At 36.8% G+C, this 23631-nt stretch overlaps 1 protein-coding gene across 2 annotated transcripts in view; it reads left to right on the plus strand.

Annotated features, from left to right (window-relative positions):
- LOC103611779 (E3 ubiquitin-protein ligase HERC2) overlaps positions 1 to 23631 on the plus strand; it is a 103949-nt gene that overhangs the window by 40000 nt on the left and 40318 nt on the right. For both annotated transcript variants that reach the window (XM_017728588.1, XM_017728589.1), the window contains exons 20-51: positions 669 to 853; positions 1230 to 1385; positions 1646 to 1831; positions 2650 to 2820; positions 2927 to 3030; positions 3141 to 3291; positions 3900 to 4114; positions 4992 to 5124; positions 5221 to 5348; positions 5469 to 5664; positions 6272 to 6408; positions 6903 to 7076; positions 7168 to 7304; positions 7388 to 7539; positions 7955 to 8146; positions 8986 to 9173; positions 10769 to 10961; positions 11552 to 11734; positions 12303 to 12487; positions 14144 to 14291; positions 14384 to 14580; positions 14813 to 15043; positions 15660 to 15795; positions 16338 to 16481; positions 17854 to 17996; positions 18208 to 18475; positions 18639 to 18781; positions 20181 to 20279; positions 20376 to 20544; positions 20660 to 20785; positions 21831 to 21939; positions 22076 to 22215. In XM_017728588.1, the coding sequence (XP_017584077.1) occupies positions 669 to 853; positions 1230 to 1385; positions 1646 to 1831; positions 2650 to 2820; positions 2927 to 3030; positions 3141 to 3291; positions 3900 to 4114; positions 4992 to 5124; positions 5221 to 5348; positions 5469 to 5664; positions 6272 to 6408; positions 6903 to 7076; positions 7168 to 7304; positions 7388 to 7539; positions 7955 to 8146; positions 8986 to 9173; positions 10769 to 10961; positions 11552 to 11734; positions 12303 to 12487; positions 14144 to 14291; positions 14384 to 14580; positions 14813 to 15043; positions 15660 to 15795; positions 16338 to 16481; positions 17854 to 17996; positions 18208 to 18475; positions 18639 to 18781; positions 20181 to 20279; positions 20376 to 20544; positions 20660 to 20785; positions 21831 to 21939; positions 22076 to 22215 (5219 nt within the window). The remainder of the gene's footprint in view (positions 1 to 668; positions 854 to 1229; positions 1386 to 1645; positions 1832 to 2649; positions 2821 to 2926; positions 3031 to 3140; positions 3292 to 3899; positions 4115 to 4991; positions 5125 to 5220; positions 5349 to 5468; positions 5665 to 6271; positions 6409 to 6902; positions 7077 to 7167; positions 7305 to 7387; positions 7540 to 7954; positions 8147 to 8985; positions 9174 to 10768; positions 10962 to 11551; positions 11735 to 12302; positions 12488 to 14143; positions 14292 to 14383; positions 14581 to 14812; positions 15044 to 15659; positions 15796 to 16337; positions 16482 to 17853; positions 17997 to 18207; positions 18476 to 18638; positions 18782 to 20180; positions 20280 to 20375; positions 20545 to 20659; positions 20786 to 21830; positions 21940 to 22075; positions 22216 to 23631) is intronic.

Raw genomic sequence — 23631 nt, forward strand, 5'->3', positions numbered from 1 at the left:
TGGAAGAAGTATCTGAAAGTTTTTGTACCAAATATAGGACAAATGTTTAAAAGACTGTCCTTAAAAAGTGTGAGAATCACCACAAATTTGTTTAGAACTGAATATTTTGTCCTATTTATTTAGAACTGTCTCATGGAGACTGTAAGCGGGAAAGAAACCTGAATTTTAAATTCCTAACTGAGAATTGTGAATGCATGACCAATTAGGGTGCTGAGAGCAAAGCTGCTTTATATCAGCCAGAGGAGCTACAGGATTACTTAACATATAGCATGTAAAGCAGGAAGTAATTATGAGTTTACCAAGAAATTTATTGCACTTTTTCACTTAATTGTGATGGCAACCATGTAATTTAAACAATAGTGAAACTGTTTTGAGCTATGCAGTGTCATGACTTTCACTGCAGCCTCTCAGTGAAGATTGTCAGATTGTGGTTTTTGTCATCACTCACTACAAAACACAAAGTTGAGGTATTTTACAAATCCTGTGAACCAAAATGTATCCACAAAACCATTGCCTTTTTGAGTTCCACGGTCCGAAGGGGTGGAAGTTCTACATAGAAACTTTGCATATATTTCTGCAAAATTTTGCAAAATCTTAACCCATGAACTGTGGACTGTCTTCACTCTGAGCTCCCTTTAAGTACTCTGTGGTACTTTTCTACCACTTAGGAACATCGCTTCACAGACAATAGCCAAACTAAAAGATGTTGCTCGTCGCATTTCTTCCTGCATGGACCAAGAACTTTATAGCAAGGAGAGATCTGCTTCTCTGGACCTGTTGCTCCGTTTTCAGCGTCTACTTGTTAGCAAACTTTACCCAGCAGATTGTGTTGGCCAGGTCCCTAACACATACAGTAAGTAGTGGTTTTAAAAATAAAAGCAAACAACTTCTGACCCCTCCCCAAGTATTCCTGTAATAACTTTTACAGGATAGCATTTTCTTATTTCAATTTATCTTCTTGTCTCATTTGTCAGTCTGTTTGCTGAATTTGTCTGAACAGTGTTTGAAAGTAGTTTATTTACATTGTTTTCTGTAAGTTAATTTTTTTTTTTGGTTAGGTAATAGGATCTGGAGAATAAACTTTTATAAATTTTTAAAACTACGTGATTTCTTAAATTAGTGCTAATATTGAGTGGCATAATTTCAGAATAGTTTGTCAGCTTTTGAAGTCTGTGTCTTAAATATGACTATGTGGTGGTCCTCTGTGCTCTTCCTCTATTTTTATACAGGTCCTGACCTCTTAGGTGTTGGTTCTTTACTGAAGAAATACACTGCTCTTCTGTGCACGCACATTGGTGATATCCTTCCTGTGGCAACCAGCATTGCTTGTACTAGTCATAGGCATTTTGCAGAAGTATCTCGTGTTGTGGATGGAGATTTAACGGGTAGGTTTTTACTTGTTGTCCTCCTTTCTTCCCCTTCCACAGAATTTTAAGACATTCTTGAAAGTTCTAAATGGCTACAAAGGAGTCAGTTTAATTTTTTGGTTAATGGGAGAGAAGGAGGGAAAATTCAATGAGGAAGGCAAGAGCTTTGTACTCAACACTAGTCAAAGGCAGAATATATTAATGGTGATTTACTTCTGCAATGCAATGAATGTAGAACTTGAACTAAATGTGAGTATCTTCTGTGTTTTTTGTTTCAGGCATTCTTCTTCCAGAACTGGTGGTTTCTATAGTGCTACTCCTCAGTAAAAATGCTGGATTAATGCAGGAAGCTGGTGCTATCCCTCTGTTAGCTGGCTTGCTGGAACATCTAGACAGATTTAACCACTTAGCCCCTGGAAAGGAACGGGATGACAATGAGGATTTAGCATGGCCAGGAATAATGGGTACGTACTTAGTAGCATTTGGACTGCTTTTATAAAGTAGCTGTACAAGAGTGGTGACTGTTCATGAACTACTGTCAGGAGGAGAATTCTACTTCACAGTACGAAGTTTTATTAACCAATTTATATGGCACTATTTATTCTGTCAGTACATTCTTAAGGAAGTTACATATAGAGGTAGGATTAAGCAGAGTACAGATGCAGCTTTTTCAAGAAGTGGTTCACATCATTTCACATTTTGACTGTGAAAAGTTGCAGTGAAAACCTGTGTAGTACATCTAGGCATTTTGTTACTAAACTCTGTCTGTAACACAAAGGATGAGTAATATGAAAGCTTTGAAATAAGGAATTTTTATTTTCTCAGGGTACTTTGTAATATGAGCTGTGTCTGTGGTCAAAAGAGAAGAGTCTTTTATATTAAAAAAAAAACTGAATTAGGCTGAAATTAAATGTACAGCAAATTCCTTGCAGGCAACTGAGTAATAAAACCAAAGTAATTTGGAGGAAGAAGCGATTAGAGCAGTGATTTGCCAGAAACCTGATTGTTCCGCTCCACCTCCACACAAAACAGCCATATAGCTGGGCAATGCTAGGTGACATTAGAGATCAGTGCATAAAAGAACACAGTATACAGATAGTTGAATTGCATAATATGAGGAACATATTAATAGCCATTATTACTTTTGAGCATGTAAAAAAAAAGCAGCCTTTGAATAGAAGTGAAAAATTTGACTAGTCAACAATTAAAAGGATGTTCAGAAAAAACCCCTTACTTTCCAATATTTTGTTGATAAATTCTCTTTTCTGTTTTATATGAATAGGTTCATTTTTTACTGGCCAGAGTTGCAGAAATAATGAGGAGGTGACACTTATACGTAAGGCTGATCTAGAGAACCACAACAAAGACGGAGGATTTTGGACAGTGATTGATGGGAAAGTGTATGATATAAAGGACTTCCAAACCCAGTCTTTAACTGGCAGTAGCATACTTGGTGAGAATTTTCATCTGACTTACAGACACAAACTACTTTTGTTTCAAAACTAGGTGGAATTACCACATTTTTAGATACTGTATTGACTACATTATTCTTTCATTAGCTCAGTTTGCTGGTGAGGACCCAGTTGTTGCTTTGGAAGCTGCTTTGCAATTTGAGGACACACGGGAATCAATGCACGCCTTCTGTGTTGGCCAGTATATAGAGGTAAAAATGTTACTAATGGGTAAATGTTTTCTAAAGTAAAGCATTACTTTGCTGTTGGAATTCTTGTTGGAGCTCAATTCTAGCTTACAATTACTGTTTCTTTTGTGCAGCCTGACCAGGAAGTGATTACAACGCCAGATCTCAGTACTTTGTCATCACCTCTCATAGACACAGAGAGGAATTTGGGTCTTCTCCTTGGACTGCATGCTTCCTACCTGGCAATGAGCACACCACTTTCTCCTCTGGAAATTGAATGTGCCAGTAAGCAGGACGTCATTTTGAGCTTTAAAAAGTGATAAATACTTGTCAAAGCATGCAAGAAAAAGACAAAGGATGAATAAATTGCTGAAAATTTAGCACTTCATTAGTCTTGATCTTCTGCAGGAGTTCTTCATTCTTAACCTTAACTACCACACTCATCAAGATCCCAATAATTTAGCAAGATTTAAATCGGGGTTAGATAATTTTGAGCAGTCGAATTCAGAATTTTGTAATATGCAACATAAAATAGAAAACGATGCTACACAGTCTCCTATCTCACCAATTTGTGGTCAGTTAAGAGTGCCTGGATCATGTGGTATTGGAAATTTTCTTATTGGGTGTCTTGGTTTGGTCAATAGAAGGTATAATTCAATATTAATAGCAGAAAAATTGCTAAGGTCCCCTGTATCTCTAAACAGATGATGGCTGCCCTGTTACTTAATTGTTTCTCAGTTGCAGAACCCTTTTGTTTTTCCTGTGAAAAAGTTTCCGCAAATGAAAGATTTACTAAGTCTTGTTGAAGCTGTGAATGCATTTTATTACAGGAAATTGAGTCTTGATAGCTTAGTCTTTGATCAGAATATTCACTCATGTTTTCTTTACTTCAGAATGGTTGAAGTCATCGATCTTTTCTGGAGGCTTGCAAACTAGTCAGATTCATTACAGTTACAATGAGGAAAAAGATGAAGACCATTGCAGTTCACCTGGTAACACTACCCCAAATAAATCAAAACTATATGCACATCGATTAACTTTGAGTGACCATTCACAACCCTTTCTCCAAGCTATTGCGGATAATAATATTCAGGATCACACCGTGAAGGTAGGCCCTCAGTAGTTCTGTGCACAAAAAATGTTTCTGAGGGGTGATAGTGGTGGTGAAAACTCTCCACAAGTTATAGCAAAACAATTGAAAAAGTTATTTCAGAATTACTTTTTGTGAAAGGAATGGTTGAGTACTACTGATGGATAAAATGTGTATATTTCACTTGATAGCACAACAGTACATTTTTTCTTTACTATTTTTAGAATTTTTGAGTGGGAGAACTAAAAATTTGAATATTCTTACCAAAAAATTAGTAATGCTTTACTTCTCATGTCAACTTTCAGTAGCATTGAGAGATCCTGCTCACCTCCAGTTGAACTAAGAGAGAGTTTTTCCTGTCAAGCTGCGAATGTATTTTGTTTCAGTATGCTTTTGTCTTAAAATTCCTTTGGGGCTTGAGGTTCAAGTTTCACGTGATTAGAATTGTGGATGTTCTGAAAAACCCTATGGTTTACATTGATCAGTATCTTCTGTAATATCTTCAGATTTTCTAGCCCTCTGAGTTCAGCTCCTTTATGAAGAGAATCCCAAATAATCTTTGGGAATAACGATAATGATGAATAATGATTAATGAGAAGACAACTGAAAATTGTGTTAGGTGACCTGACTATCTCATGAAGAGATAAAAGCAGAAGTAGCTTTTTTCCTTGAGCCATGTAGCTTTTTGTACAGGAAGAAGGCTGTAGCATATTTGCACTATTGGGTTGTAGTTGCTGTGTGTTAAATTGCACATACTCAGTGTTGTACCTCAGGAATGTTAGTTCAGATTGTGGAGATTGCTCAGCGTTATTTAAATGCTGCCTTGTAGTATTTTGAGTCCTTTCATTGTATTTTAAAACTGAAGTTAAACAGAGGCTATTGTGTGTTTTCTTAGGATTTCTTGTGTCAAATAGAGCGATACTGTAAACAGTGTCACTTAACAACACCAATCACATTCCCTCCTGAGCATCCTGTGGAAGAAGTAGGACGCCTGTTACTATGCTGTCTTCTGAAGCATGAAGATTTGGGTAGGTAGGCTTGTGGTGTGTTTGTTTAGGTCAGTTTAAATTCTGCTATGGATGATTTTGGAAATGCATATTCAAAGATTGTCTTTTCCCATTAAGGTCATGTAGCACTGTCTCTTGTTCATCCTGGTACCCTTGGAGTTGACCAGGTAAAGCACAAAACCTTACCAAAATCTGTAGTGGATGTGTGCCGTGTTGTCTACCAAGCAAAATGCTCACTTATTAAGGTAAGCCCCTTAGCTGCTGATGTAAAGATAATTTTCATTTGAAGTGTTTTATTAAAAAGCTATATATTGTTCATTTTCTTGTGTATTATACATAATTTCATCTTTCTGTGTCTTTCCTAGACCCATCAGGAACAGGGGCGTTCTTACAAGGAAGTTTGTGCTCCTGTCATTGAGCGCTTGAGATTCTTATTCAATGAACTACGTCCTGCGGTTTGCAATGATCTCTCTATAATGTCCAAGTTTAAACTTCTTAGTTCCTTGCCCCGATGGCGAAGGGTAGCTCAGAAAATTATTAGAGAAAAAAGGAAAAAAAGAGGTAAAGCAGCATTAATGTTGTATTCTCTTTGAAACAATGAAAATCCATCTTATTTCAAGGTTTGCTGCTATTTGAGGCTCTCCTTAGATAAAGCATCAAAGCCATTTGCTTTCTGCTGCATTTTCATGAAGTTTTCTAAACCAGTGGTTGCATGTCAGATCCTACAGCAAGAACTGGAAAACAAGAGTGTCAAGGGTAGTTGAGGCATGTTTCTTCATGTTTCAGTGGATTAAAAATGATCCTTCAGTATTAGACCCTCTGAATTTGTTTTAGTAACACTTCACTGGAAGTGACATCTTTTTAGAAATCATGTTTTATTAAAGTGTAGTCAAAAAATGGTTTAACTGGAAATAAATTAATGTGGTGAACAGACAATGAAGTGCTTTTCAAGTTTGTCCTTAAAGAGAAAAGGATATTGCTGGTAATACCAGAGTTAATTTGGTAATAGTTGGACATAGAGTCCAACTATTCACCAAGAATACATTTCCATTTTATTACAGACAGTTCTTAAGTATTCTGTGTGCTTAGGTTATCATGCAAACCTGAAAATGTGATGCTGTAAAATCTAATCAGACTGCATGAAAGAATAATACTTTTTTGTTTATAGTGCCAAAAAAATCTGAATCTGCTGATGTAGAGGAATCCAAAATCGGAAATGAAGAGAGTGATTTAGAAGAATCTTGTGTGGTACCTCACAGTCCTGTCCCTATAGATAAAAAGCCCATACCAATCAAATCACCCAAGGTAAGTTATCAGATTTTGAATCAACCTTGTGAATAAAAATAACAAGAGAAAAAAGTATGAGTTAAAGCATGATTGCAGTAGCTTGACATTAAATGTTCTGATAATGGTGTTTGAGATGTGTAATTAAGTGTGACATGTTGTTTCAGTGAAGCCTGGAATAATTTTAAAAAATAAGCTTGTACTATGCATTTAGCATATGTAAAGATACCTTTTCTAATTTTTAAATTATTGATAATCTTAGATAAAGCTTCAAAATAAAATGTTATGATGGGTTACTTCCTCTTTCTTTGAACATTAACGCATTTGAAATTTTATGTAGCAAGAGTAAAAAAGATGAGTTAAATAGTACTAAACTCTTTTCTGACTTTGAAAAAGTTTTTATTTCCACCCCCTAGTGTTTTAAATTTGGAAATTGTTTTGCATGAAATAACTTATATTTTCAATAATTTAAAATTGTTTAAAAAGTTTTAACATGCTACCTTCTTCTTTTGCAGGATAAGTGGCAGCCAATTTTGAGTACAGTTACAGGTGTGCACAAATACAAATGGCTGAAGCAAAATGTTCAGGGCTTGTATCCACAGTCTGCCCTCCTTAACACCATTGTTGAATTTGCACTTAAAGAAGAGCCAGTGGATGTAGAAAAAATGAGAAAATGTTTATTAAAACAGGTAAAATGAATGGAAATGGGACCTTTACATAATTATGACAATTATTAGCCGTTTACATAAGTGTGACAATTTGGTTTTTTGTCTTTGACAGTTGGAAAGAGCAGAAGTTCGTCTGGAGGGAATAGATACTATTCTGAAATTGTCAGCTAAAAGTTTTTTGCTCCCGTCTGTGCAGTATGCTATGTTCTGTGGATGGCAGAGACTTATTCCAGAAGGAGCCAATATAGGGTAAAACTTCTTGTTGCTTTTGCTTCCACAATTCTTCAATAAGAAAACAGTACTTACTTTGTTGTTGTTGTTTTTCCCTGAAGGGAGCCTCTTACTGACTGCTTGAAGGATGTCGATCTGATTCCGCCATTTAACAGAATGCTGCTGGAAGTAACTTTTGGAAAGTTGTATGCATGGGCTATTCAGAATGTCCGGAACATCTTGCTAGATGCTAATGCAAAATTTAAAGAACTAGGTGAGTCTCATCTTGTTGCTGTTGTCTGTAGAGAAAACTGTTTTACGTTAATGTTGTTGCTATTTTTTTTAAAGTTCCCAATAATTGGGATGTTGAAATCTGTTCCCTTGTTTTGTATTGAGAATTACTTTGTGTGTCATTCCAGCCTTCCCACCTTGACCCCCTATTAACTCGCTTCTCAGTGTTTGAGTATGTTGCCCATTTCCCAGCAACAGGTGGTTGATTACTCATTAGTAACATTTTAGCATTAAAATACAAATTAGAATTGGTTTCTTGGAACTTCGGCTTGTAAGTTCTCAGAGCTGAGTAGGGAATAAAAAATATTTTAAACCATCAATCAAACAAATCTGTAACATCTTCTATTGTAGCTCCCAAATGTCAGCTGACTTTGTTATTTGTATTACAATCGGACTAGGTCTGCAGCCTGTTCCTCTTCAAACAATTACTAATGAGAATCCAGCAGGACCAAGTCTTGGAACTATTCCACAAGCGCGTTTTCTGCTGGTCATGCTGAACATGTTGACGCTGCAGCATGGTGCGAATACCTTGAGCCTGCTCCTCAATTCTGGCATGCTGGCCTTGACACAAACCACACTGCGGCTGATAGGTACAGTTCCTCTTTCTTACTCAGAAGAAAGCATTTGCTTTACAAGTCTCCTGTATTTTTTTACCTGTTGGTGTACCCAAATTACAGAATTACTTTGCTGCTTAATGATAATGCTTAATGCTATTTTAGCCCGATACAAAAAACACATCTGTAAGCATGGTTGAGAAGGAGGTTAATTTGATTGCAGCTTTTTTCCAGTCATGATTTTTTTCTATTAAGTGTTTGCTTCAGCCATCCTTTGCTAAAATTTCAATTGATGTGTAGTTTTGGTGGAACTGTTACAAATAAATAAAAAATGGAAAATTTAAAATGAAAACAATAAAAACTGTCTACTCTCTAATCTTCATTTCATTTTTTCTATGTATTAAAAATGTTTTCAGTCTGTATATTTAAGCTTGAAGCTTTCTTTGTTCTGTTATAGGAAGTTCTCTGGTGTGTTTTGCTATGATTCAAATTGCCATGGTTTTTCTCTCTTGGTTTTCTTAGATAATAGCAAACATTTGTTCCTGTAACTTGTGTTTAACTGGAGTGCACACAGAAAGTTTTTCAAAAAAATTCTGTTTGTAGAACCATTTAGCCAATTGAGTCATCATTATTAATGTCTCTTAATTGTCATTTGTTTTTTTATTCAAAATTAAGTATTTCAATTCCTGTGCATTCAAAACCATTACATCCTAGTTTTCTTAAAGGTCATTTGACTTATCACCTGTTCAGTCAGCTTTCCTGTTTCTTACTGCTTTTATATTACAAAGTTTGTGCCTGAAAGTTTACATGTGACAAAGGTACATATCAAAAACTTGTAGTTGGATTTAATTTTTTTCATATTTTTTCCTTTTTAGGACCGAGTTCTGATAATGTTGAAGAAGATATGATTGCCTCTTGTCATGGGGCTTCTGCCACGGTCCTAGAAGAGTCAAGAAAGGAAACTACACCTGTTCAGCTCCCTGTTTCTGGACCAGAGCTGGCAGCCATGATGAAAATTGGTACCAGAGTGGTGAGAGGGGTAGACTGGAAATGGGGTGATCAGGTATGACTTCTTTCATACAGATTTTGGGTGTGTTATTATCTAAAGTCCCTATTCGGTGGACTGTCTGTGAAGTTTCTGGTCAATCAAGGGAATTTTACATTCCAAAAATGTTGAATTAAGGGTATGGGAATTTAACAGAAAATAAATGTTGCGTTCCAGTCAATCTTCAGAGATCATGGGGGGGCTGGTTGCAGCTGGGCTTAATTTCTTATTGTAGCCCAGTTTAACATTGTAAGTCTTGTTGAGTTTGGAGGAGAACTTGCACAAGCACAGAGGCACAAATAGTGTGGTTATTTGAAGCACCAGAAAAGCAGGCTCAGGATTGCTGGTGATGATTGCACTAATTACTGGGTGTTAGTATGTGTTGTGACAGAAAGTATAGTAAGAGATCTAATAGCACTATACATACACATATATACGTATATATGTGTATATATATACATGCACACACATATATATATATAGGTGTGTATGTAAATTAATACTGCCAGGTGTGCTGTTGGAGATGCAAAGCTTACATAAAGGCTTCTCTTTGGGAAAAGAAGAGAGATACAGTTTGTGAATAGATCTTGAGCAGACAGAGTTTTCCCCTTTCAGCCGTTTCTGCCCCTGAAGCCACTATTTTGTACTATAAATTTTGGCCTGTTCCAGTGGGATGGAACAATCATGTTATAGGTGGGGTTTGGTGACTTTGGCCATACGTGCATTATTACACATCCTATGTTTTCCTTCATCTGCTTCCTGAGGGGTGCCTAAGTTAATATGTTAGTGGGGCTTAATGAGGGTATTGGTTACCTTTTGTCAGAATTTACAGTTGATGAAAGAGGTGGAATCAACACTTTGGTCCTCCTCCATGTGCTGAGGCAGCAGTAGGGGCTGTCTGATCTTCATCAGAGGGTCTTTGTATGCATTCTTATCTCCTGAATAAACTGGATTTATAACAAGGCTTGTTTTTCATGGTGAAGGGAGTGTGGCTGTTGGCTCACACAGAGGCCCAGGTGCCCTTCTGTGCCTCACTGAAACGGCATCGGTGCATGAGAGCTCTGCTTCACTCCAGACATCACTCAGTTGTGCTGGAGCCAGGTGCAAGATAAGCAAGAGGCCCAGCTCCTGTTTTTCACAACCAGCTTTATCAATCCTTCACTGTCTTACAGCAATGCTGTGCAATTCTGACTATTTACCACGAAAGACTTGGAGAATTAACATAAAATACATTAATTATTTCTTTAGCTTTATTTTTGGAGATGTTTAAAATTCTCTTTTAGTGAGACTGTGGTAATTTACCATTTAACAGGAAATTGGATAATTCATTTTCTACAATATTATACATTTCCAGTTATGTAGGACATAACTGCTACTTATGTAAGACATAGTAAAAGAGATCTAGCCATGAATGTCTAAATATGCAGCTTACTGGGGTGATTCTTTTGAAAATTGTGAAATGCTCTCTATCCTTGATTTTTGAAACATTGTTGAATGTTTACTACCTATCATTAGGTTAGCAGCAAAAAAGAGCAGTTGCATTTTTATTTTATGAACTTTGGGTATGAACTAGTGTTGTTGATTGTGTCACTTGAACCTCTCTCTTCTGTCAGGATGGACCCACACCAGGTTTGGGTCGTGTGATTGGAGAACTGGGAGAAGATGGCTGGATTAGAGTGCAGTGGGACACTGGAAGTACAAATTCTTACAGAATGGGAAAGGAGGGAAAATATGATCTCAAACTAGCTGAGCCACCACCTGCAACGCAGCCCACAACAGAGGATTCAGACACTGAGGATGATTCTGGTAAAAAAAAAAAAAAATTCATAAAAGTGGAGGCACAGTTTTAGTTGAATTTTAAAATTGGTATCTTGTAATATAAAACAGTTTCTTTTACAGGAACAAGTGCCTCATCAAAGAAGAGTCATTTAATAGGTGTTCACTTCTGACCAGAATCTTTCTTAATACAACTTTAGAATGAGAAAGGAAGATAGACAAGATGGTGTCACATTTGTTGTGTATTCATGGGTCAGAGAAAACAGTATTAATTCAGTTGAAATAGTTTCATTTACGGATACCAAGAGGTATACATTTTAACAGGTGTTAATACCACCCTGAAGTGGGATTTTTATATGGCCTAATTATACATTGAGTCCGAGTGCTTCCCTATTCTTGGCAACAGCTGTGTACTGCTAGAGAAAAACTTGAAAGTATATGTGCAAAATACCTGGTTTATATTTTGCTCTTGGAGTTGGAAATAAGGAGTCTTCTTAGTGTCAGGTCATCTCCGAGAAAATATTTTTAACGAATTGTTCACATCATGTTTGTCTCAGAACCTCTGTGAAATAAAATAACTCGGTATTAATGTATTCTTTGCCTTTTGTGTCTTCCTTCAGAAGGAGAACAAGTTGAAAGGAATCTCCACCCTACTTCCATGATGCTGACAAGTACTGTGAACCTGTTGCAGACACTGTGTCTCTCTGCTGGTGTCCATGCTGAAGTCATGCAAAGTGATGCTACTCGGACTTTGTGTGGTCTACTCCGTATGCTTGTGGAGAGTGGAACAATAGATAAATCAGGTATATTACATAGAAGCAGTCTGACTGAGCTGTGTGCTTCTGTTTTGTGCTTTGTTGTCTTGTGAGTTTGTAAATACTTTGTTAGTAGTTTTTAATCCTTTTAAGGGCAAAGGCTAGAATATGCATTTTCAGAGCTTTTAAAACCTTGTTTTTTAAAGGCAATAGAAGTGATCCTGTGCATTCTTAGAATGTAAACAGTAAAAGGAGAAGAAATGCATGAGATGTGAATTGTTGACTTAGACAATTAATTTATTAGCAGCCTTTTTGTGTTTGGCAACAACAGTATGACTGGGTGTGTCATACTCCTTTTTGTAGCTTTTTTGTAATTTTCAGAAGTAATGCTGTTAAATACTTTGAAATGAGGAAACAGTGTAATGATAAGAATTGTTTTAAAGGCATATTTAATAAAATTCATTACAAGCTCTAAAATTGAAATTAATAGTTCATGTAAAGACAGTGAAATAGATCAGTGTTCTGATTTGTCCAAAAAAGTCCCATGTAGTATATAGAGAACTACGTAGCTGGTGGAAAAGTCAACTGTTACATGTATATGTCTTTTTGTTTTTAGCTTCCTTGCCAAATAAGTTAGTTTATAAAGAACAGCATAGGAGTTGGTGCACGTTGGGATTCATTCGAAGCATAGCACTCATGCCTCAGATGTGCAGCACTCTTAGTACATCTCAGTGGATAACTTTGCTAATGAAAATTGTTGAGGGACATGAATCTTTCACTGCTGCTTCACTACAGAGACAGGTAATGTGTGTATTTCCAAATTACTTCAATAGGCAATAAAATTAATAGACTTCAATTTCTTAAAGAAAAAAGTGTATTTTACAAAACAGCTGGGAAATGTCCATAAATCACCTTTTAGTTAGCTGGAAAAAAGATAACATTTTCTTTATATTTAGGATTTACTGTTTTAAATATGCATCTCTTGAATTTTCAGCCTTCAGGGTACTATAGACTCCCTTGTTCTGTTGAAAGAAAGGTCAGAACAGTGTTCCAAAAATGTGCTCCAGAAACTCCCATAAAATGTTTCCTATAAGTTGAATAAATGAAAGAATAACAAGTAAATGGTTAGGAAAAAGTCAAATTTCATTTATAGTTACTGAATTATGTATTGTCTACTGTCCCTCCTTCCATAGGAAACTGTTAATATTATTTTAATTACGGTCTCTAAAGAAGCTACATCTTTGCATCTTGTTTTGGTATCGTGTTTCCCTTGTCATCTTTCCCCTTTTCTTATTTCTTCCTTTAATTTTTTTCTTTTTTTTTTTTTTTCTTCTTTTTCCATTCCTTAGCGTCTTGGTAGTGCTGTTTCCATGAGACTGAAAAGCAACTTTATTATAGAATAACTGCCAAATTTTAAGGCTTGGGGGTCAAAAGATCATCTTACTCTTTTCTTTGATAAGCCATTAGCATTTTTTAACTAAAGCCTTGTATCATAAAGGCCTGTTCATTTTTGTGTGATCTTCCAGTAAATTCTTGTCAGTGTTTTTAGTATGTTGAGACTTCTGTCATCATCCAGGACTTAGTGCAGCAGAGTCATCTGTGCTGTTCAGGGAATACTCGAGAGAAATGACCATTCCTCATGTACCAGCACCTAACTTAAGAACAACAAAAAGATGAGACCTTGAAGTTCTATAAAGACATGCTATTGACAGAAGTTTGCAAGAGGAGAGTTGTCTTTGCTGTTAGTCACTTCTATTGGCCTTCCGGGTAGAAGATGAGGAAGCTCAAAACCTGGAATGCTCCTACTCAAAATATGCAACCCCCTCTGCTCTTTGATACTACAGTGCTGCACCTTCCCCTGTTCCTTGTCAGTTCTGCACTGAGTGTCTGGGTTCAGAGATGCCAGCCTGTTCCTTCTGTGTTGGAGGCCCTGGTTTCACAGTGGCTGCTTTTGAGTGTCGCTGTGGCTGCTGTTGCCTGCCTTCCACCATTCAGCTTTATATCTCATGAATTTTAACTGTTACAGCTTCTTTGCAGAACACTTGGAAACTTTCATTCCAAAATACATCTTAGTACTAATTTCTGAGTCTGCAAGCTGAACAAACTTTCCCATTCTGTATTCTTATTTTTCCTATTTGTTTTAGTCATTTGCATTGTTTCTCTGTGTGTCTGTGTCTCATGTCCTAAGTCTTGAAGAGATTGGGTTCATTAATATAATGTGCCAGTAAAATTGTTACTGACTCTGAACCGTCACAACTTCTTTTAAAATATCCCTTAGCAAAGTGAAGATCAGTAGCTCTGTAATTTCCACAGCCAGAAAGAAATCAGCATTGTAGAAAGAACTACAAAAGAAAGCTAACTTTAAAAATGTCATTCTTCTGTACTAAATATGTTAGAGAGTTTCTTTAGTATTTGTTGACATAGACTAGAATAACACTGATTTTGTTCTCTTTTTAGATCCTTGCTGTGCATTTACTGAAAGCAGTACTTCCATCCTGGGATAAAAATGAAAGGTCAAGAGACATGAAATTTCTTGTGGAAAAACTGTTTGGATTTTTAGGGAGCCTGCTTAGTACTTGTTCTTCAGATATCCCACTGCTCAGAGGTAGAGGAATTTTCCCTCAGTGGCTTATTTTTATGTATGGGAGATGTGTGCATTAAACTCACAGCTGTTGTGCCACTGCTTTGTCTTTCCAGAATCTACTCTGAGGAGGAGAAAGGCCAGGCCCCAAGCATCTCTCACTGCCACTCATAGTAGTACTTTAGCAGAAGAGATAGTGGCACTGCTGAGGACGCTGCATTCGCTCAGCCAGTGGAATGGACTCATAAACAAGTACATCAACTCTCAGCTAACCTCCATCACCCACATCTTTGCAGGAAAACAGTCAGAAGGGGTAGTTTCCACGTTTTAAAATAAGCTCATTTTTATAGCAATATTTATTTTGAAATTATAAATGCTAAATCTTTGTAAACAATATTAAGCTTAATATTGAAACCATTTTTCTATTTTTATATGTATTTGTATTGTAATTTTTAAGTTGAAATATGTGTGATTAACTTTGTATTTTAAAGCAGATAGAAGTGTGTGTTTTCTCCCTACAGTTAAATTTTATTGTTCATTGTTAGGCTGTGTTGGATGACTACTTCCCTGACACTGAGAATCCAGAGGTGGGAGCTCTGATGGCAGTCTTGGCGGTGATTGGTGGCATAGACAGTCGCTTGAGACTGGGTGGACAAGTAGTTCATGATGAATTTGGAGAAGGCACAGTGACACGCATCACCCCAAAAGGGAAAATCACTGTGCAGTTCTACGACATGCGAACATGTAGAGTGTGCCCTCTGAATCAACTGAAACCAGTAAGTTTGGTTTATTAAGGCTTTAATACTGGCAAGGTTTGAAACTCTAGTATGGGCCAAAGAAAATACTTGCTCTCCACTGGCTAAATACATTGCCATTCAACACATACAATGCTCTGAATGCACATCTAAGATGGTCCTCATGCAAACCTTTGTAGGACCTTTAAATCCCATCCTTATTTGCAGAGGAGGTGAAAGGAAGAGGGACTTAAGCTGAAGCAAAATCCCAAGTCATTGTAATGTGATGTATAGCTCTTAGATAAGAGGAGCTTTCTGTTTAACTTGATTTGCTAACTAATGTAGAAAGTCTTGGGTATTTTCAGATGAATCTTGATTTGGTTGATACGACTTTAGTGAAAGCACAGGCCAAGTGCTTAGTCTGCTTCAGAGACTGGAGTTCTTTCTTGTTCTGACTCTCCTGCTTTTTCACCAAGTAGACCTGCAATTGTGTGGTACAAATACAGGCTTTGAAGAGCAGTAAGATGAATGCTACTTTTCCTCTTCTGCAGTTAAGAACCATTGAAACTTTTTCATGATTTTGTGAGATTTTAGGAAAATGCTTACCTGTTTTTTTTGTTTGTTTGTTTGTTTGTCTGGTTCTTCCCCCACTGTCTAGCTTCCAGTTGTGGCTTTTAATGTGAACAACTTGCCTTTCACTGAACCTATGCTATCCACTTGGGCTCAACTAGTAAATCTGGCTGGAAGTAAAATAGAAAAACAAAGAATGAAGTCTCCCAATCAAGGTCTTTCAGGTACAGTTGGGGGCTTTTTGCTGTTTGTTTTCTTTGGAAGTAGATGGATATGCTCTGGGAAAAATGCTGGTAACAGCAAACATACATAAGGAAAAGGGTCACCAGAACCTTACATGCTTTCTTATTCAACATTGAGTAATAGACACTCAAGAGACAAGTTTAGCTAGGAGGGGAATTGCTCTGCACTGTAAGTGAAATATGTTTAACTTTGATGGGAAAATGTAAATAAGGTTTGGGGCTGATCTCACTGTATTGAGTTGTTTAAAATACTGGATCTCAGTAACATCTTAACTGCACTTACTGTGTTATAAATCAGCTGTATGATTGTCCAGGGTGTGAAAAGTAGGAAGGCAGTATTTTTGATATCATGGGTCATACAATGTGTGTGGACTTTTGGTCCGTGTGCTGTTTAAACTGACTTACACTGTCAGTACACAGTGAGTTAAGATGTAAACTGATGTTTGGGCTGAGGTTGTGTGAATGATAATCTTCTCTAATACAAGAGATTTCTAGCACTAATGGCTGTTTAATATTTCTGATAGGTCAAGTTGATCTGGATCTACTGCGGTGCCAGCAGTTAAAGCTGTACATACTAAAAGCAGGACGAGCTCTGCTTTCTCACCAGGATACACTAAGGCAGATCTTATCTCAGCCAGCTGTTCAGGAGTGTGCATTAAATCCTGCAGGTATTCTGAAATGCAACCTGACTGTGCTGCTATCTGTTTAGATGGTAGATAGAGTATGTGACTATAACCCTTGCTAGTGGCAGTTGCACAGTAGAAATTCAGTTTGCCCTCTAAAGACTAAAAATTAAAATTCATTAATATTTTAAGCTTCTGTTTTAAAAAGATTTTGACTTTTTAGCTTAAGTTTTGAAAACGAAGTACGTCAAGTGTTTGAAGCTGAAAATAGTGGAGTTCACTAAATTTGTAGGTCTTCTATAGTTAGTAAGCTTTGTAAGTCATTTTAAAATACTTCATAGTTTTTGCAGTGGTTTTATTTTTCTGTTTCAAAAGTTAAAATTGGCTATTGATTTTAATTCAAATGTCTTGCTGTTTCCAGTGAAACAAGTATAGAAATATAATTTCTTAAGCACAATATTAAAGGAGTTTAAGGAGTTGTAGTTCTAACAGTTTGAATTATTTATTCCACATGCATTCTACTATAAAAATAAATACAGTAGCTGTGTCAGCTTTCAGGATAACTATCAATGCCTTTGGAGTATGTATTAATTCCTTGGGTATTTGTGAAGCATGAAATATCTTTAAGTATAGTAATATATTTGTCTTATATGGATATTTCTGTGGGATATTTTGTCAATTGCCAGATTTTAAGTCAACAGAATCTACAGGGTTTTACTCCTTACCATAATTTTTAAGGGGGGAAAAAACCCTCTAACACTTTTTTTTTTTTAACCAGAACAGCATATGTATGCGAAGACTATTAGCCATTTTATTATTGTTTAAATCTTACTGTGACTATCACACATTTTTGTGTGATAGTCACAGTAAAGATTTAGGAAACATGAATGTTTATGCCAAGAGGAATACAAAATTAAATATGAAAGGTTCAGAATTGTTAGCAAGTTGATTCAATAAAAGTATCCTGTTTTGAAGGGACAATGAATAAGGAGCCCTTCCCAAGGGGTGTATTATAGGGGAAATGACTCAATCCAGAATGCATGCACCATGGTTCTGGTATCACTGAAACTGTTGGTTGTCTATATCAAGTGGTTTATCCTGGAAGTACCTCTTACTAATAGTCTTACTGGGAATAAGGTGGACTCAAAAGACACTTGTGCAGATTCACTGTCCACTGTGTAGTTTCTGTTTGATGTGTCTTAGGTGTATTTTAGTAAATTTATTTTTTATCTATAAATTTCTTACTTGCATTTTTTGTATGGAGATTGTGGTACATATGGCTTAATCTTAAATGCATTGTATATCTGGTGAAGAAGTATGTGAAAAATCATGTTTGACCAACCAGTAAGCCCTAGAATAAGTCTCCTGATTGGCTTGTGTTATGTGGTTTTGGTTAAAATAATGTTTTTGCTTTAAGAGGATGGAGCAGTTGCCTCTCCCGACATAGGAGATATGTCTCCTGAAGGACCTCAGCCTCCCATGATCCTTTTGCAGCAACTTTTGTCAGCTGCTACACAACCATCACCTGTGAAAGCCATATTTGACAAACAGGAGCTTGAGGTAGAGTCTTGTGTTTTCTGCTAAGTAACCTAAGAAATAACTCCTTATAATTCACATTCCCGTTGAAATTTACTAAACGATAGGTTTAAAAAAGAAGTGACACTGAACCCTTTTTGGCAAATAACATTTAATTTCGTTCATGCATGTATGCACACACAAACATACTAAATATGCTTGTTTTGCTTGCACCGATTTATTTGTTCTCCTTTAGGCTGCTGCTTTGGCAGTGTGCCAGTATCTGGCTGTAGAGTCTACACATCCTTCAACTCCGCTGTTTGAAGACTGCAGCTCTAGTGAAGCTACAACACCCATCACAGTGCAACATATCCGACCCACAAAAGTGAAGAAACGCAAGCAGTCTCCAATTCCGCCCCTCCCCATTGTAGTTCAACTTATGGAAATGGGATTTCCTAGGAAAAACATTGAGTTTGCACTAAAATCTCTGTCGGGAGCCTCTGGAAGTGCTTCTGGATTACCAGGTATTTTATTTAGTAAAATTAATGATATTAGAAGGAGAAGAAAAGTTGCAAGCTGATTAAAACAGTACTTATGAGGGAGCAGTTGTTACCCTCTTTTTGGATACAATCTTAAGAATGCCAGGGAATCCCTTGGAGACAAACTTGAGTTTGTTTTCTGTGCTAGGAGTGGAAGCCTTAGTTGGCTGGTTGTTGGATCACCCCGATGTTCAAATTACGGATCTCTCTGATGCTGATACTATCTCCGATGAATACTCAGATGAGGAAATAGCAGAAGAAGTGGAAGAAGCTGAAGCTGCTTGTCCTGTTGTAAGTATTAATGTAATAAACCTAAATTATCCTAGCTGGCTGCAAATTTTGTAATTCTTCCCATTTTGGGAAAGTGGCAAGAGTACAAGGACAATCTGCTGTCCCAAGCTTTCAAATCAGTAACAAGGATCATGTTTGCCCTGTGTTTTTAAGACACGACATAAAACAGCTGAGAATGATCCCTAAATACTTTATGTATGAGTTAGTACAGGGGAGAGTAGAGTGCAGGTAGATGTTTCACTGGTGGTAGCTCAAAGTATCCCTGGTAGATGCTTTTAGTTTCTTCAAAAGTAGTTGATGTTACAGTGTAATACGGTAAAGGAGTTCCCCCTTTTCCTTTCCCTTGGTCTGAAAAACAAATGTGTGTTACTTACAAGGAAGGACTTAAGAACTAGTGGATAAATGGCAAAAAAGTCTGTTAAATAGCCTAGCCTTTTCCTTATAAAAACTTTTTCCACTTACTAGTGATAAAATTACTGTTACAGTGCCTATTGAGTGTGATAGCTTTAATGTGAATTTATATTAAGCTTCTGTTGACTTTCAGGAACTATTTCATAAAGGACTTTTCAATAAAATTAAATGGATTTCATATTTCTGTTTATTCTTGTAGGACTTTACGTTGTGCTTTCTTGCACATGTGGGATTTTGTAATTGACATTAATGCATTGTATTTTGAAGGAAATTAACAGCTTTTGGTATCTTTATCAGTATTGCAGTGAGAAACTGCTATAGATTGCCTTCAGTGAAAAAAATGTTTAATACTCAGAACAGAACAAAGTTTTCTGAAAATTTTCCTTACAGCTGGAATGCAGTAGTTCTCTTAAAAAAACTAAGCTAATCAAATCTTGAAAGGAATATTTTTTAGTAACTATAATTTAATTTTTTAGCTTGTTTTTTCCAAAGGAGTGTTTTAAATCTCATTGTACTATATTAAAAAAAGTTAGTATGATTCAGGTTAGAGATTACCATTCACCACTGGTTTTTTTTTATTTTTTTTTTTTTTCCCTCTCCCAACGAATGTTCTAAGAACTGGAACGTGAGTGTGTATCTGCAAGGCTAAGTAGAGTGCTGATAAATCTTCTCTGTTCTGATTCTCCTTGGCAATCAGTTTTCATAAAAGCAACTTGCAGCTTCTTTCAGACATGTTGAAAATTTGCATCCACATTCTTCGATAAGTAATTTTGGAAAGTAAATTTTAATTTAAAATCAAGTAGATCATAAATGTTATCCTTGTGATGAGTTGAGCCTGTTGAAGTTTTTTCCCATTTTGTCATGCAGCTGGGATATTTTATGGGTTTATTTTTGCTGGGTTATCTTCAGTCTTTGCCAACAATTTTATTCATCTGAATTGAAAATGAATTTTGTAATTGTTTCATATTTATTTTGGACTTTTTTCCAGTCAAGTGGTGCTGTTGTAACAGAGAGCCAGACCTATAAGAAACGAGCTGATTTCTTAAGCAATGATGACTATGCTGTGTATGTTAGGGAGAATATTCAGGTAAGTATGATGATCAAAAGCTGCATAAAAACTGCTTTCCTTTTGGTATGAAAGCCTTTACAGAGCTATTGCATTCTCTTGTCCTTTTTTCCCTAGGTGGGGATGATGGTTAGGTGCTGCAGAACCTATGAGGAGGTTTGTGAAGGAGATGTAGGCAAAGTTATTAAACTGGATCGAGATGGATTGCATGACCTGAACGTGCAGTGTGATTGGCAACAAAAGGGTGGTACTTACTGGGTCAGATATATCCATGTTGAGCTTTTAGGTGAGTTCACTTCTGACTGCTTTTTAACTAAAAAAGTGAATGGTCGACTCTAAGGGAGATTTATTTTTGGAGGGGGAAACCCCGCTCACTATACATTTATTTTTGCATCTGCTAGGATTCCCACCACAGAGTTCTGCCTCTCATATCAAGATAGGTGACAAAGTGCGTGTGAAAAGCTCTGTCACCACACCCAAATACAAATGGGGATCAGTTACTCACCGAAGTGTGGGCATCGTCAAAGGTAATGTATATTCAAAATGGTGCATGGGGAGGTAATAAAACTCAAAACCACTCAGACTTTCTTGTAGACACACTTAAAAATCACACTGTTTTGTGGAATGCTTTATGATGATCGACAATCTAGAACGCATTTGAAGTCTGTGGCGAATTTATAGACATGTATTCTGTGGCAGCCCATTTTGTTAGCATGTCCATCTGCTTCTGAGCCACTTCGTTCGCATGATGCCTTATCAGGCCTCCTAGACACAGAGACTGGACAGGAGTAAAAGAATAAAATAGGTATTTATTTGAAAGGCCTTCAAAGGTACACCCTGGGAGCTGCAGGCTATTGCCAAAAATGGACCCCAAGATGGATGACAGGTCACGAGTTCTTCACACCTTTATAGGTTTGGTTCATTTGCATAGCAGGGTTAATTCTCCTGTTAAAGCTTCAGTTCAATGATGTAATTTCCCCTCTCCTTGCCCCCCTTAGAAACTCTTTGGATTATACTTTTTGGGCCTAGGATGGTCTGGGTGACCTTGGAGAGCAGGCCCGGAGAGGCTTTGTTATGTCTGCCTAGCACGAGTGAGCAGAAAGTAGCAAGCTACAAGAAACCTCAGAGTTACATTCTAAGCAGTACAGAATCTGAAAAAATACAAAAGTTAAAACCTAGGCATCACACATACAGTAAAAGTCTTTAAGCATCTGTGCAGCTTCCTGTTGTAGTTTTCTTTTACACTTTGGATGAACCACGAATGGTTTTCCTTTAAGAAGTAATTCTAATTTGAAGGCTTCATAAGGAAGTGAGGAGAAAGTGGGATGCACTAGTGTCAGGCTGTAAGGGATGGTATTGAAGAAATCTGTGGGACAAAGGTTCTTTGAAGAGGTACAGATTTTGGTCATACTGTATTTGTGCTTAGAAGTATGTCCTTGCTTGGAACCATTTCTAAAAAAAATAAAGAAAAAATCAGAGTAGAGGAATTCAAATGGAATACTACTCTAAGCAGTTTCAGCTTCATTTTAGAGATTTGCAACACCTTGTATTTTCTCCATGTTTTTGTCACAGCATTTAGTGCCAATGGAAAAGATGTTATTGTAGACTTTCCTCAACAGTCACATTGGACTGGCTTGTTGTCAGAAATGGAATTGGTCCCCAGCATTCATCCTGGAGTCACGTAAGCGATGATTTACTTTGTTCTTAGTGTATATGGGTTATCCTTTATCTTGTTGTCTTGATTCTGTTACCTTGTCTCGTGTCACAGTTAACTTGTACCACGTATATATTGATTTGTTCTTCTCTTGTCAAATCAGGTGTGATGGCTGTCAGATGTTTCCTATTAATGGGCCTAGATTCAAATGCAGAAACTGTGATGATTTTGACTTCTGTGAAACGTGTTTTAAAACCAGGAAGCATAACACCCGACATACTTTTGGCAGAATAAATGAACCAGGTGAGTTTTGCAGTCTCAAGTGTTTCTTAGATTAATTTAAAATGCATTTAAGTTTTTTTTTAAAAGAAAACAGTTTTAAATTTCAGCTCCCTAATGTGATGAAATTAGTGTTGGGACTGACCCCCTAAACAACAAAACATTTATGGCACTGCTACAATTGCATGTGATGGACTATGACAAAACATTAACCCCTAGGCCTTTTCTATAGTGTTAAAAAGTTTAAAAAATATCTATGTGACAGTAACTCTACATATCAGAATGGCATTTTTACCTACACCAAGAGTAAAATGTGCAATTTTCTAATCCTCCTGCGTTTTGCTGTCAGCCTAGATGTAGATGAATGGAATCCTCCTGGTGCCAGGGGCAGTCGGAAATACCTGAGATGCCTTCTTATGCCTCAGTTGCTCTTTTTGCCTGTCAGTATGTGGTGGCTGTCACCTCATTTCCTCTGTGATGTGGTGGCTCCAGAGGAGTATGGTGGGAAAGGGAAGCCTTTTAAAAGACTCATAATCAGACTTTTTTTTTCAAGGACAAGAACAGGTACAGCCGTTTTAGCTCCAAAAGCTTTGGGCTTTGCATTGTTATGCAAAACTTACCTGACATTTCCTTTGATTTATTTTCCATCCACCTGCCTAAAAATTAATCTTATCCCTAGTATTTGCAAGGTGATGCGGACTTCTGGACTAAATTTCTTTGTATTTATGCATTACCAGTCTAATTGTTTTGGAAAATGAATAAAACTGATTCCCCCTAGAGATCATGAGCATGGATTGCGTGTGTATGATGGTTCGTCTAAAGGGCAAGAAAGACATTCCTTTAATAAGTCAGTTGATATGGTTGTGCAACTATTATGATGTAAATCTGTAATCCTTTCCCTTGCCCTGTATAGGGCAGAGGAGTTACAATAGTCTTTTAGTCAAGATTTCTAGATGCTACAAAATCAGTGAAGGGAAGTGAGGTTTTTGCAGGGAGGAAATCTACATCTCACTAAATCACCTCCTTCTGGAGCAAGATTTGAATTTTCCAGTGTTCTAGCTTACCTATTTCTATTCTTTGGCAGGGGATTTTTGTTGAGGTTTAGTTGCATATTTTTCATATGTTATAATGCTCTAAAAAATTCATGTGCTGTGGGCTTGTATTTTGAATTACGTGTCATCATAGATTTTGATCTGTATTTTAGAGGGAAGGACGTTTTCAAGTAGCTGTCTAGTCAAGAACTTGTAAAATTGAAACTCCTTTCAAAAAAGGAGCTATGCCCTTTAAGCATGCGTGTTGTGTACGAGTACATAGTATCACCGTACCGATGTGACATGCTTCTTGTGCTCTAAATGTAGACTACATACCCAAAACGTTTGATTTGTCATACTTCCTTTCACCTTGCTTATGGGTTTTGTATTTTCTTTGAGAGCTGCATGC

The sequence above is a fragment of the Corvus brachyrhynchos genome, unplaced genomic scaffold, assembly GCF_000691975.1.
Source record: "Corvus brachyrhynchos isolate BGI_N302 unplaced genomic scaffold, ASM69197v1 scaffold92, whole genome shotgun sequence".
Lineage (NCBI taxonomy): Eukaryota > Metazoa > Chordata > Aves > Passeriformes > Corvidae > Corvus > Corvus brachyrhynchos.